Here is a 14,562-nt window from a genome sequence, read left to right as displayed (position 1 = left end):
ATAGCAGCGTGTCAAAATGTAAACAAACAAAGCAGACACAATAAAAGCAAGCATGTCTTTATTACTGCTTTTAAAAAAAAGACCTATTATTTTAGAGAATAAAAAAAAAAAAAAAACTTTGAGTCACCTTTGAACTGATGCAGCTTGTGCTGTGCTTTACTCACCCAATTCTTATTTATATATTCATAAACTTCAAGATTTTAGCTTTCGAATAATGTATCACACATGTAATGTGGGCTTACAGTTTCCACTTAGGAATGCAAAATAGGCGAGAATTTTCCAAAATCAGGTGGTTGTTAAGAGGATAAACTCATCAATATGCCCCAAAATTTATATATGCTTTGTTATATTTGTCGCCTATGGAGGTCTCCATATTTTCACCTGTGCAATGCATGCTGGGTGACGAATTTAGGTCCAACTGGACTGGAACCTACAGAGTAAACACTGGAAGGCTAACATTAGCAGAGGTGAAATAAAACTATTCCTGTTGTTTTGTTACTCATTTCTTTCTTTCAATGTATCACATAAAATCCTGGTAAAATACTAAGAAGTCTTAAAATTTTAGTCTGACAGAAGCAATTAAGTTTAATGTTGTATTATTCAAGCCACAAGATGGCGCTCCTCAATCGTTTTTTGTTTTTTTTCATTTAATTCCTATGTGGCTCATTTAATTTTACTACATCTTTGGATTAAATGGTACGGAAGAGGATTAGGACCACTGGAAAAAAAAAAAGTTAACTGATTTTTAAATTTTATTTCAGTTTAATATGGGAAAAAAGTCTCGGAATTCTGACTTTTTTCTCGGAATTCTGTCTTTTTTCTCGGAATTCTGACTTTTTTCTCAGAATTCTGGCTTTTTGCTCGGAATTCTCTCTTTTTTCTCAGAATTCTGACTTTTTTTCGGAATTCTAACTTTAATCTCAGAATTCTGACTCAGATGCTAACAAACATGTTAGCATCTAGCCATAGCCGTGTCTGTTTTAGAGACTAGCTCTCTTGTTTTAATGACCTTCTGCTCCTCCATTAATGAGGGGACCCCTCGGACACGTAAAAAGTTGCCTAATTCCGTCATTTTCCACCAATGTGTCACTGGCCACCTCAAACAACTCACATCTTTGTCAGTGAAGCTGAGTGCTCCACATCTCTTCCTTCATGGTGCCCATCTACATTAAGATCCAACATTCTGAAATTAAAGTCAGAATTCTGAGATTAAAGTCAGAATTCTGAGAAAAAAAGTCAGAATTCAGCCTTTTTTTTTCTGAATTCTGACTTTTTTTCCCATGTTAAACTGAAATAAATAAAAAAATCAGTTAACTTTTTTTTCCCCAGTGGCTCTAATCCTCTTCCGTAAAATGGTGAATCATCTGCTGCAAAAAGGTTTCAACAACATAACACAATACAACATTAATAACATTCATTCAAAAAACAGTGAAGTAACAAAACAAGAAGAGATGAAAATGGTTGTAACTCACTTCCAAGATGTCAGACATGATTGCGTTTCTTAATAAGAAAAAACTTCAAGTATGGGGAGAACAAGTTTTTATAACATTGTTTAAAAAGTGATCATCAAATGTCAAATTACATTTATGTTTACAATTTTAAATTTGATCTAAAACCTCAAATGTTTCAGTAGAATAAGGAACCAAAATACCAGAGTCAACAGAGGTCATATCATTTATGACACCCCCCCCCCCTAAACCAAAGCACCAATCTACTGTTTCTGAACCACTCAGCAACAGGAGAGCAGCGGCCTGATTGATGAGGAGTTCACTGTGGCCCGGCTCTACATCAGCAAGATGAAGGCGGAGGTGAAGTCCATGGTGAAGCGCAACAAACAGCTGGAGAGCAGCCAGACCGAGAGCAGCCAGAAGCTGGAAGCGACGGAGCGAGATCTGACAGCCTGCCAGCTCCGCATCTCCCAGGTAACTGCAGCTGAATGCATCCATAAGTAGGCCGTCGCTACGGTGACGGATGCTCTGTTCAGATCATCAAACAGCAGTTTAAGGAGTAGACAGCCATCATGTGAGTTTAAGGCAAACATTCATGGATGCTGTTTGTTTTCTCCTCTCCTGCTGGTGTCCAGCATGAGGCTAAGATCAAGTCCCTGACAGACAGCCTCCAGAACGTGGAACACAAGAAAAGACAGCTGGAAGAGAATGTGGACCTTCTGAATGAAGAGATAGTCAGGATCACAGCAGAGGGTGAGCCCATCCCACACCACTACTAGGCTAACCTGTGCTAGTTTAAGGCCCTGTCCCATTTCTATCACTTGCACTCGTTTTGGGACCTAGCACTCAGTGTTGCACGAACGTCACTGCAAAAATGATCTCAAAATGAGTAAAAATGTCTTAAATTAAGGGTATTTACCCTTAATTTGAGCAGGTAAATAAGATGATTTGCCAAAGGAATGAATATTTTTACTCTTAAAATAAGGTATCTAGATAAAATGCACTTGAAAAAGGACAATGCAATTGTTTTTTTCCTTTTTTAAGTGAAAATTGTCTTGTTCCATTGGCAAAGTGTCTCATTTAAATCCTTAATTCAAGAAAAAATGCACTTATTTTAAGAAGAAATGACTTATTTAGATCTCATTTTTTTGCAGTGTAGTGTGTCCCAATAATTTTAAGAGCTAGGGGGAAGTGCCCTTCAACCTTTAAAATGATCCCTTCAGACCGATGGGGTCAAGAGCTGACTTGGAAAGAAGTGGCTTTCTAAAATTCATTCAACGAAAACAAAATTGGTGTCCGGTTGTAGAAAAAAAGTGGCAAAGCCATCTTCAGTTTTGCACATTCTTCTCTGTTGGTTCACCATAAGGAGAAATGTCATCAGTGCCAAAGGTAAAAAAAAACTGCTGGAGCCAGCACTTCCAAACATGTACGAAAACAGGGAACAAAAAACACACTGAAGGTTGTGACTCAAGTTGTGTTTATGCATGACACTGGTGAACATCAAACTGAAATGTACAGACAATGTATAATAAAATGAAGAACCAGAAAAAATGACGAATAAAATCTGTCATGAAACGCGGACAGAGGGACCCAGTATTCAAGGAGAGACAGTCAGTAGGAAAGTTCAAAAGCTTTAATTAAAATAAAACAAAAACTAAAGTGGGGCTGTGGCTTGCGGGCACTGCAGGAAGGGGAGCGGGGCGCCGCCATCCACAGGTTCCCAAGGAGCGAGTCTGACTGGTACCAGAAGCATGACCAGGTGGTCAGGCACAGGAGCAGACAGGATCAGGTGCAGACAGGCAGGCTCAGTGGAAGAGGGTAGCCGAGACAGGACGTGGAACCGGAACTTGATGCAGGACTTTAAACTGGTCTCCTCCCTGGAGCCAGGCTTACTGAGATAAAAACTGAACCTCACCACATATTGAGCCAAAAACCCAGAGGACTCTGCAGGGGAGGAACAGTGGATGATCAGGAGACGAGACAAACACTAAAACCCTCTTTCCACTGGCTGCTAGGATCCAGGACATGAACCATGAACTAAAACTGAAACAACAGACTGACAGAAAGACAAGAAATTATCTGGCACTGAATGCTCAGGCTGAACTGAATTTAAACAAGAGGAAACAGGTGAGGGAAATAAATTGTAATTGAGGCAGGGAGGGAAAACGGCAGGTGAGAGGAATTACTAATTAGGGAGTAGCAAACAGGCCAGATCATGACAAAATCAGAACCAGAAAAAAAGGAAATGAAACGAGGATGATGCAATAAATAATCCAGGATGACCAAAGGAACACTAGAGGACAGAGGAAAAGATTGGAAATGACTATAGTGCCAATGGAGACATAATCTAAAGATGAAAAACAATTATAAATACTAGAGCAAAGACTAATAAATCACAATAATGCAAAAAACAAAAAAAAAATAACTTAAGAAACACCAAGGAAGTAAACTAAGAACTAATTCAAAATGATACATTCGTGGCCATTCAAAATTTCCCCATTTTCCTTGATGGCTCCTTGGCTGGATCCCCTTCAATTCCTTTTTAAATGTCAATCTTTGTACTAAAATATGGTCAGACCCTGTAATTCAGTGAAATGGTGGAGTCAGAGTAAACAAATATGCAAGTGGCTGGAAGTTGGAGGGGATTTTGCTGGGAGTTGCTGGGAAGTGGGCTGGTATTTGACTGGGAAAAGCCATTTTGAATGGCTGCTACTGTATTAATATTAACAGCAAACGCAGATTAACATAAATAAAAACATAATTGAAAACACAAAGTAAAAACTTGAACAGAACCAAAAATGCAGACCAGCAGATAGTGACAGGTAGATCGTTTAGGTTATGGGACAATTAAACAGCATTTTGATGCAACTGCTGGGAATTTAATTGGAACTGTTTGCTTTTAGAAGTGAAAACAATTCAGGAATGAAAATGTGGGAAAGCCCGTGTAGGGTGGGAGATCTTTGATACTGTAGGCCTGCTGTCACGATTGGTGTTGGATTGAGGACCCAAAAGCAGAGGCAAGTAGGCTGAGGTGAATTTAGGTGGGTTTAATGAGGTCCACAGGTACAGAGGCAGGAATCAAAAAATCCAACAAAAATAACAAACCAGAACCAAGGAGACATCAGGGGAAACCAAACACTAGGAGCCAGGGAGAGACGAGGTAAGCAGACAGACGTTAGACGAGGATCCAGCAAACAGGAACTGAAGAGGGAGGCTTTTAAAGGGGACGGAGACAAAGAGAGGGCTAACGAGAGGATTGAAAACAGGTGAGGACAGAGCAGAAAACAGAGCTAGGGAAAGAGGACACAAGGGGGCAGCAGAGAACAACAAATGGAAAACCTGGAAGACAGGAACTAACAAGAAAACAACAAAATAATAGTTAAACACTAAAACAAGGAGCAAAGTAAAGCTAAATAAACATAACAAAACCAAGACTGTGACACCTGTATCCCATTCCAAGGCCCTTCAAACCTTACAGTGATTAGCATCACAATGAACACCTTGGAATATTTGATTTTAGAAGAAAATCCTCTGGAATTTAAAATAAAATAAAATAAATACTAATCTAAAACATATGTCTTAACCTCTCAAAACCCACCGTTTACAAATAATTACTCAGAAACATGAAAATTAAACCGGTATAATGTTTACCAATATAGACATGTTAGACATCGTTGGAAAGCTTAGATTCTCCACAATTCAACCACCAAGTTCATTTTATGGACACAGCGAATACCAAAGCACAATTAACACAGATATAGCAGTATGTCAAAATGTAAACAAACAAAGCAGCTTGTTCAGTCCATACCTAATCCATTTATTTTATTTTTTTGTCTTTTCAGAGAGAGTTAATTCCATGGAAAAGGATAATGAGATCCAGTCTGCTAATGAAGTCAAGGTATAGTCTACAGCTCTTAAATCTGCTCTGAGACATGCCAGCTTGTTAAACGTGCGCCTGCATGGCTGTGTGTCAGGAGGCTGTGGAGAAGCAGATCCAGTCCCACAGAGAGGCCCATCAGAAGCAGATCAGCAGCTTGAGAGATGAGCTGGACCAAAAGGAGAAGCTGATCACGGAGCTGCAGGAGTAAGAAAAACCACTACGAAAACATCTCACCCTGTCAATTATAGTGCAAGAACCTGTAGTGATTCTGTTCCTGCCGTCTGCACAGTTCTAACCAGGAGATCGTACTGGAGCAGGAGAGGCTGAAAGTGGAGCATGAGAAGCTCAAAGCGACCGAACAGGAGAAGAGCCGCCAGCTACAGGAGCTCACGTAAAGCTTTATATTTAGTCACAGGAGAACCTGTTCCCATAGGCAGGTGCACATGGCCGTCCTTATAACCTGATTATTGTGCTGCAGGTTGCTGCAGGACAAACGGGAACAGGCCAGGCAGGACCTGAAAGGACTGGAGGAGACTGTGGTCAGTTAGTTCTTCAATTTTCAAAAGTCTTTTTGCAGCAGTTAAGGATGAAACATCAACACCTATCTGTTATTTAACCAGTGTTGGGCACGTTACTTTTAAAAAGTAATTAGTTATAGTTACTAGTTACTTCTCCCAAAAAGTAACTGAGTTACTAACTGAGTTACTCCACAATAAAAGTAACTAGTTACTAGTAAAAGTAACTATTGCGTTACTTTTGCGTTTCTCGCCCCGTAACCTTCACCACCCGGCCCCCACCTTCTCGCCATGTGTTTCCAAAGCCAGCTGAATAGAGCGGACGACAAAGACAAGAACCTGCAGAGAGTTTAGCATTTATTGCAACTCAACGTAAATGACATCAGGGGGGAACGCCATGTGAAGTTTTATAACAGGACATTCTGATCCGGTGAGTATATGAAATTAATAACTGGGGATGTCTAATTCTGAAATCCTGTGTGTTTGGGTTGTTATAGATACTGCAACATCTATCTATCCATCTATCTATCTAGATGTATACTCTGTGTGTGACATAAAATATGGATCTCCATCCCTGCCACAAAGGCCATCAAATAATGTTTAAAATAAAAAATACAGTAGGTTGAAAAGGCAGAGTATCCATCCATCTATCCATCCATCCATCCATCCATCCATCCATCCATCCATCCATCCATCCATCCATCCATCCATCCATCCATCCATCCATCCATCCATCCATCCATCCATCCATCCATCCATCCATCCATCCATCCAACCATCCATCCATCCATCCATCCATCCATCCAGATTTCTCCCTTTCTCCATATAGGCTATCATTTCTGGCTGTTGTCAGGTTCATTTGATCGTTCACGCTCTCCATAGTTCTCCTGTGGCGCGAGCACAGGGCGACTGTTGCGCGCCTTTAGCGAGCATGCTCGTTTCCTGTCTCTTGCGCGGTGAATCATGCCGCCTGCGCTGTGCGGAGATGCAGGGGAAACCGTATGTGATGGGGAAACGCAGCTCGACGTAACACCGGTATTTCCATGTGGAAAACGCTGTTTTGCTGCTGGAGTCATCCTCACTCTCCATCTCTCTGTGTGTGTTGTACGTTAACACCCTCCTATTCAACTGACAGACGGAATCTCACTGTACATCAGCCATTCTCATCCTCCCCTCTCTCATGACAAGGCACGCACCTCTGGATGACCTAAAAAATAATCTTTAATATCTCTTAAACAAAAGTAGCACAAACAATATTTTTTTCTGCACAAATCTTCACTAACGTTGCGCTAACCATTCAGTCTATTTGCAGAGTTTTTTGACGTGGGTGGGGTGTCAGCTTCACGCAGCTGCGCACGAGTCCTATCATGAAAAAAGGTTCATTGTGCGACCTGAGTAACGCGCAGTAACGGGGTGCCAGCAATGGTAACTGCGTTATAGTTACAGTCAAAGTAATTAGTTAGATTACTCGTTACTAAAACAAGGTAACGGCGTTAGTTTCAACGCCGTTAGTCCCATCACTGTATTTAACATGGTTATTTAGTGGACAACAGTGTAGACTATTGTGCAAAGCTTCTGTTAGAGTTATGTTTACATAAGGTAGGGGCAAAAAGAAGAACGTTTCTAAACAACCAGTTTGTATGTAGATGGCATCCAGAGGTTGTCATAGAGACCTAAAGAGCCCTAGATGCCAGTCCTGGTGGTACTGAGTGTTGGAGACTTTGTTTTCAGCCAGAGCCTAAAAGAAATCGGTCTGTGTTAGTTAAAATTACAACAATACATTGATTAAAAGAGATTGTTAGAAGGTCCAATAACTGAGCCACTAAGAAGTTCCTAATGTTCCTAGTTTGAGGGATTGCAATCGAGTCAATGAGTCGATGCAACCAACTGGTTTTCCTTAGAAAGAAAACTGTGAATCAATCTGACTGGATGATATATATATATATATATATATATATATATATATATATATATATATATATATATATATATATATATATATATATATATATATATATATATATATATATATATATATATAATCTAAATTGATGTTAAATTACCTGCCTCTAAATGAATGAGATAAAACAAATAGTTGTTTTTCTAAAATGTAAAATTATGACATCACAATGAATTGTGTTTAGCAGAGGTGCCAATAAATGTGTCCTTGAGTTCATATTAGTAACAGGTTTGAGGTCAGTTATTCTTAGAGGTCCTTTTAGAAGTACATGGGGAATAAATGTTGATTGATAAGGAATGTTTAATATAAATAGATTTTGCTCTGGGTGTTTGGTCATCCGTTGTCATAAGGTTGTAGCCATCTATGGTCCTCATATGACAAAGTAGGTAACTTGCTAGGTAGGTAGATATTAGTGTTGCACCGATACCAGTATCAGGCTGGGCCCCGATCCAGCACTAAAATGGTGGTATCGGTATTGGTGAGTACCAACAAATAGGGTACCGATACCATTCTGAGTGCCAAAAGTTTCAACTATTGTCACCCATTCCAGGTAGGCAATAAAAAGTTCTACTGGATTCACTTCGTATTAGTCTTTTTCCTGCTTCATAAAGGTAGGCAGCAGCTTGACATGAAGCCATGATGGCAATTATTTAATATCCAAGTTGTCTGCAGTTTTTCATATATACACACAGACATGAATTTCAAGCAGATGGTATCGGTATCGGCCAATGCTGCACAGCCAGGTGTCAGGGCCAAAAAATGACATCAGTGCAAAACTAGTAGATATGCAGGTAGCTAAATTCATAGCTAGATTGCTAGTATATAGCAGACATGGGCAATGTGGAGTCAACAAGTCATCTCTATGTCATGTATTTGTTCTACCCAGCCACTGAAGCAGGTGAGTCCAATCTTCACCGTGAATTAACCTGTGCAGATTGGACTCACCTGGTTAATTGGCTGGGTAGATTAAATACATGACATGGAGATGACTTGTTGACTCCACATTGCCCATGTCTGGTATATAGGTAAGAAGCTTGGTAGCATGGGTGGTTAACCAGTACAATTCTTTTTGGGAAAGGGGAAGTGAAATCATTCATTTAAAGTAGGGACTGTCTGGGACATCTGGTCACCATAGCTGCTAGGAAAGCAGGTAGGTAGCTGGGAAGGTAGCTTACCAGCTAACCAGGTATGTACGTAGGTGGCATGGAGTGTAGGTAGGTGGGTTGGTAGGCAGGTAGCTAGTTAGCTTGCTAGTTTGTTTGTCAGGTGAGTGGGTAGATAAGTAGGCAGGTAAGTAGCTAACTAGCCATATAAGTGGGTAGTTTGTTGGCTAGCTAGGTAACAAGCTATCCAGGTAGTTAGCTAGGCAGGTAGGTAGGTCAGTAGATGGTTTTGGAGCTTTTTTTGCTTGGTATGATTAATCAGCATTTTGCTTTGTACCACAGATAAGGAGATCCAGGGTTTCCGCAGGTCATTAAAACTAATTAAAAGTCATTAAATTATATTTTTTTTTAAATTAAGGCCTCGATTTGCATTAAACGTCATTCAAAATCCATCCATCCATCCATCCATTATCCAGACATGTTCACAAGTCATTTTTTGCAAGTCCAAGTCAAGTCTCAAGTCTTGAGAAGGCCTGTCACAATTATCAATTAATCGCACAATAAATTCTAATCACTCGATTAATTAAAATAAGTGCAATAATTTGCTTGTTTCTCCTTGTGTTTTCATCTCCGTCACTGAGACGGTATAGCTTAAAGGTCACTATTACATCTATGGAATGATCATTATCTTGAACTGCTAAATGAAAAATACAATTTAAAAAAGCACACACACACATTTTTTTCCGAGTTAAATTTTGCATCTTTATTTTTTTTCTTTCAAAAACAACAATTTTCTTACAGTATTTACCTGACATTTGTGGTTACAACTTTTTCTAGTTTTAGGAGTAAATGTCTGCTCTTTTATTTTTAAGTGAAAATGAGGGCTGTGGAAAAAAACAATCACAATCCTGCCTTTTATTAATACATATGAAGTTAGCAACTACAACAGATAAATAAAAACCCTAAATAAATACCAGGACAATAACAATTCTTTCATAAAAGAAACATTGTGGCAATAACTTTTTGTAACTTAATTCCCTGGAACAGACAGAACCGACTTGGCAGTTAGTATTTTAAATTCAATTCAGTTCATTTATTTAGTGCCAATTCACAACATTATTCACAACATATTTCTCCTCTACGACTACCATGAAGTTTTTAAAACTTGGCTTGGCGATTGTGCATGCATGCGCACGGGCATATATGTCACGTAGCGTTGCGTCAGTGACGTCAATGCTAAGTGAAAATTTGACAGCCCTTCTGCCAATTTTTTGTTGTTTTTTTACCTCTGCTTTGTGCGGTTCAGGCGAGGGGCGATCAGTCAAGTTAGTAAAACAAAAAACACGTAAAAATAAAATATTGTTCACAAGTCAGAAATCACGAGTCTTAGTCGAGTCTGAAGTCCTCCAAATGCAAGTCTAAGTCGAGTCTAAAGTCATTAAATATGCAACTTAAGTGCGACTCGAGTACGAGTCACAAACTCGAGTCCCCATCTCTGCCATTATCTGACACGCTTGTCCCGAGTGGGGTCGCGAAGGGTGCTGGTGCCTATCTCCAGCAGTCAATGGGCGAGAGGCGGGGTCCACCCTGGACAGGTCGCCAGTCCATCACAGGTCAACACAGAGACAGACAGGACATACACACACTCACACCTAAGGACAATTTAGAGAAGCCATTTAACCTAACAGTCTTGTTTTTGGACTGTGGGAGGAAGCAGGAGTACCCAGAGAGAACCCAAGCATGCTCAGGGAGAACATGAAAACTCCATGCAGACAGACCCTGGAAAACCCTGGAAAACTTAGCAGCCCGGCATTTAAAATGCTTGATTTAAAAAAAATGTAAGTTTACAAAGCAGTTTTATCTAACTGATGCCGCATGTTTGCGCCGAACTGCTTCCGGTTGATCGTAAAGCCATATGTTTGGACTTGTGGCTGGAAAATGAGGAGTTCGGGACATGGCTGCAGTCTGTCGATTGTAAAGATGACGATTTTGCCGTGTTTTATATTTCTGCATATATATATATATTTATATATATATATATATATATATATATATATATATATATATATATATATATATATATATATATATATATATATATATATAAAACACGGAAAAATCATTCGCCATCTTTACAGTCGAAAGGCTATATATATATATAGATATAGAGTCATGGATACTTGTTGATGGCATTAAGATTATTTCTAAGAGGATTAAAAGGCATTAAATTAGAGTATTTCATTCCTGTATAAACTCTGAGATCTGCCTTTAAACTCCCTTAGTTATGAGTTGCATCTCACAGATCACACCGTCTTTAAAGGTCGAACCACTGAGAACAAAGGTTGCAGCGACGTGGTATAAGGTATGCTTGTTATGTCTACAAACATCTGATTCTTTTCTGTCCCTCTCCCTCCTTCTCTTTATCTTTCTATCTACCTCTTAGGCTCGGGAGCTGCAGACGCTTCACAGTTTGCGGAGACTTTTTGTGCAAGATTTATCCAGAAGAGTAAGAAAGGTAGAACAAAGACTTCTATCTTTACAATAAAACATTTTCTAAGCTCTGTTGACTGAGACTTACCAAGAAACTTACCAAAAAGGGCAATTATTTTCAGCGTGATAATCATCATCACTGATCAGACCAGGGCGTCTACCTAAAGCGAGACCAACATCTTCAGATTTTGCTCATCCGTCTGTTGGCTTTGCTTAATTTGCACCCTGATGATTTTTTAATGAATCCAGGGAACACAAGAGACGACGTCTGCGATAAGTAGGCCATCTGATTCTTCAAAGGTAGCGGATGTAAATTAGGGGCCTGAGGCTTTAGCATGGTGCTCATCTTAAGCCTCTCAGCCTGATGAGATAAAAAGAGACACATCCAGGCGTTTCCTTTAACTCACACAAAATGCAAATCTTCCTCTAATCATGTCCTTTAGCCTCAGATTTAGTGACAGTTTTCCAGACAGTCTGATAGGAGGGAGAGTCTAAGGATGGTTTTCCTAAGATTCTCTGGAAGAGGATCCTCACCACATAATGCTGCTTACTTATTGGACCTGTATCGATGTGTTTAAAAATAACCAACATAGGATGATGGGGTTGTAATTGACAGTATGTTTATGTGGAAAATCTGGAATAATATAAGGGGTTTAAATGATTTTCCTAGGAAATGCAATAAGATAGAGCTCTGCTTTAACAGAATGGGCAAGACTTGGATGATTCAGAAGCCAGCGTTGCTCAGAAACAAAAGATCAGCTTCCTGGAGAGCAACCTTGAACATCTCACAAAGGTTCACAAGCAGGTAAAACACACAATGATCCTGCATAAGTTCTTCTTACAACAAATATTAATCATTAGAATATTTTAAGTCTCATTGCTCTGTTTCTGCAGCTGCTGAGAGACAACGCCAGCCTTCGCTGTGAGATCCCCAAAATGGAGAAGCGCCTGCGTGCCACGGCGACGCGGGTCCAGGCGCTCGAGGCTGCCCTCAAGGAAGCCAAGGAAGGGGCGGCCCGTGAAAAGAAGCGCTACGAGGAAGAGCTGGAGCGCATCAAGGACACTGTTAAACCCAAAAACATGGGCAGGAGAGCCTCTGCAGTGATAGGTAGGGTTCGGTTGGTTTTCTTAGAATAGAATGGAATCGAGTGCAGAATAAAATAGAAAGGAAGTGAACTTTATCGATCTCACATTGGAGAAATTTACCTCTGCATTTAACTCATCACCTTGGGGAGCAGTGGGCTGCCATTGTAAATGGTAAATGGTCTGTACTTCTATAGCGCTTTGGTCAAGTCAGGAGACTTGACCAAAGCGCTTTACATTCAGTCATTCACCCATTCACACACACAGATGGTGGCAAGCTACATTGTAGCCACAGCTGCACTGGGGCTCACTGCCGTACACTGGCGCCACCGGGCGCTCTGACCACCATCAGTAGACAATGCAGGTCAAGTGTCTTGCCCAAGGACACAACGACACTGAAATCGGAGCCGGGGCTTGAACCGTCAATCCTTCGATTTCAGGGCGAACTCCTACATCCAACGCCACTGTCGCCCCATAACAAGGCACCCGGGGAGCGTCCGGGAGTTAAGGATCTTGCTCAGGAACCCAGAGTGGAGACTTTGGGGATTTAACCCAATTATTTTTAGCTTATTGCAAGAAATACAAGCCACGCTCAACGAACAAAATAAAAGTATGGTTCTGTGTTGAGCTGAAATGGGACACAATTTTGTTGAAATTCAGGAAATTGTAGGACATTGAGTTGCGTCCCAGTGTTCACGGGGATGGACGTCTGTGTCTTCGGCAGGCGTAGAGCTAACAGAACTGGCAGCGTTGCGAGGCAAGGGCTCAAACATGTACGGCTGGAAGCCTTCTACACCAAACCAAGCTTCTGCCGCCCTGGCGTCCTCTTCCACAACATCTTCGTCCCCGCTTTCCTCCTCTAAATAAAAAATGGATGACGGAGGAGAGTCGTCCACGACCTCTGACACTAAACTCTCCTCCTCTTGCATGTTTCCTCTGTCCATAGCGTTCCTTGACAGTGTCGTTTCTAAGTCACCAATTTAGTGCTACTTGGTCCCAATGGAATTTCCCATTGGGAACCTACTAGCACTAAGTTGCTAACTGGTTAGCAAGATGCTTCCGAGACACCGTCCACAACCAAACTTGCAATCCCGCCCCCTTGATAAACGACCAATCACATCCACTTTATCCACTCATGCAAAGTCGGGCACCACTCAGGAGAATTTGGAACTGCAACCGTTGGAACAGCCGCTACCCTACGACTTTAAAGAGCATTAAATAAGAGTTACTCATTCTTCTATAAACCCTGTAAAATTACTGAGTGTTTTGTTTTCTTCTTTTCTTTCTGTTTTGTTTTTTGGTGAAACCCAGTGAAGCCGATCAGACCTGGCCAGCTGCCGGGAGCATCGCCCTTGATTGGCATTAGCAGGGCCCTCCTTCTCCAGAACAGCCAGTCTGACACCATTGGAGAGGACAATGACAGGTAACCTGACTCCGCCAGATGGATTTGCTCCGCATATCCATCTGGAAACCTTCCTTTGCAGTAATTTTGGGAAGGGGCGAAAAATACTGGTTAGCTGATTGGCCTATGTTGGTGATAGACGGGCCAAATAAACCAATCAGATCAACGAAGCATATGACGTAACAGAGCGATGACGAAGAGGAGCCAATTGATAGATCAAACTCTTGCCGAAACCAGTCGGGAGAAGAGCAAAAACATCTTTTCCTCTGAGAAAAGCCTCCAGAGCAGTGTTTTGCTCTTCTTTCAGTGAAGAAATACTCTGTAATTCCGATAAAAATTGCTCGATAGCCACGCTAACGCTAGTTTCATCAGCTGAAGCCGCCATGTTCTTTAGACTGAACTGTCGCGCTTCTTGTTGCGTCACACCTCAACCCGCCTCAAAGCCAACGCTGATTGGACGTTCGTTTGGTGAACGGCTCCAAATTTTCTTTAACGGAGAGTCTCCAGACTGATCTGCGAGTGAAACCTTGAAAGCTCACAAGATCAGGATGGACTCACGAGGCTAAATGACAGGTACCAGACGAACATACTCACTTCAATGTGTCAAAGAACGGTGTTGTTCGCAATAGAATCCCCCTCAGTTAGAGAAGCAGCAGTTTATTTTTCCTTTTCTTTTGTCTT

The 14,562-nt window shown here is 40.9% G+C and overlaps 1 protein-coding gene across 3 annotated transcripts in view; it reads left to right on the top strand.

The window, feature by feature from the left end:
* Nucleotides 1-14,562, top strand: part of LOC119791860 (kinesin-1 heavy chain-like) — a 37,640-nt gene that overhangs the window by 22,331 nt on the left and 747 nt on the right. The window contains exons 16-25 of one of the 3 annotated variants that reach the window (XM_038298200.1): nucleotides 1,734-1,922; nucleotides 2,084-2,201; nucleotides 5,291-5,346; nucleotides 5,423-5,532; nucleotides 5,618-5,719; nucleotides 5,807-5,867; nucleotides 11,350-11,421; nucleotides 12,100-12,201; nucleotides 12,291-12,504; nucleotides 13,791-13,902. In XM_038298200.1, the coding sequence (XP_038154128.1) occupies nucleotides 1,734-1,922; nucleotides 2,084-2,201; nucleotides 5,291-5,346; nucleotides 5,423-5,532; nucleotides 5,618-5,719; nucleotides 5,807-5,867; nucleotides 11,350-11,421; nucleotides 12,100-12,201; nucleotides 12,291-12,504; nucleotides 13,791-13,902 (1,136 nt within the window). The remainder of the gene's footprint in view (nucleotides 1-1,733; nucleotides 1,923-2,083; nucleotides 2,202-5,290; nucleotides 5,347-5,422; nucleotides 5,533-5,617; nucleotides 5,720-5,806; nucleotides 5,868-11,349; nucleotides 11,422-12,099; nucleotides 12,202-12,290; nucleotides 12,505-13,790; nucleotides 13,903-14,562) is intronic. The other 2 variants (XM_038298202.1, XM_038298201.1) reach the window with 2 other exon arrangements.

Source organism: Cyprinodon tularosa, unplaced genomic scaffold (genome assembly GCF_016077235.1).
Source record: "Cyprinodon tularosa strain WSP-4 unplaced genomic scaffold, ASM1607723v1 ctg402, whole genome shotgun sequence".
In the NCBI taxonomy this organism is placed as follows: domain Eukaryota; kingdom Metazoa; phylum Chordata; class Actinopteri; order Cyprinodontiformes; family Cyprinodontidae; genus Cyprinodon; species Cyprinodon tularosa.
This window is presented reverse-complemented; position numbering and strand designations above follow the sequence as displayed.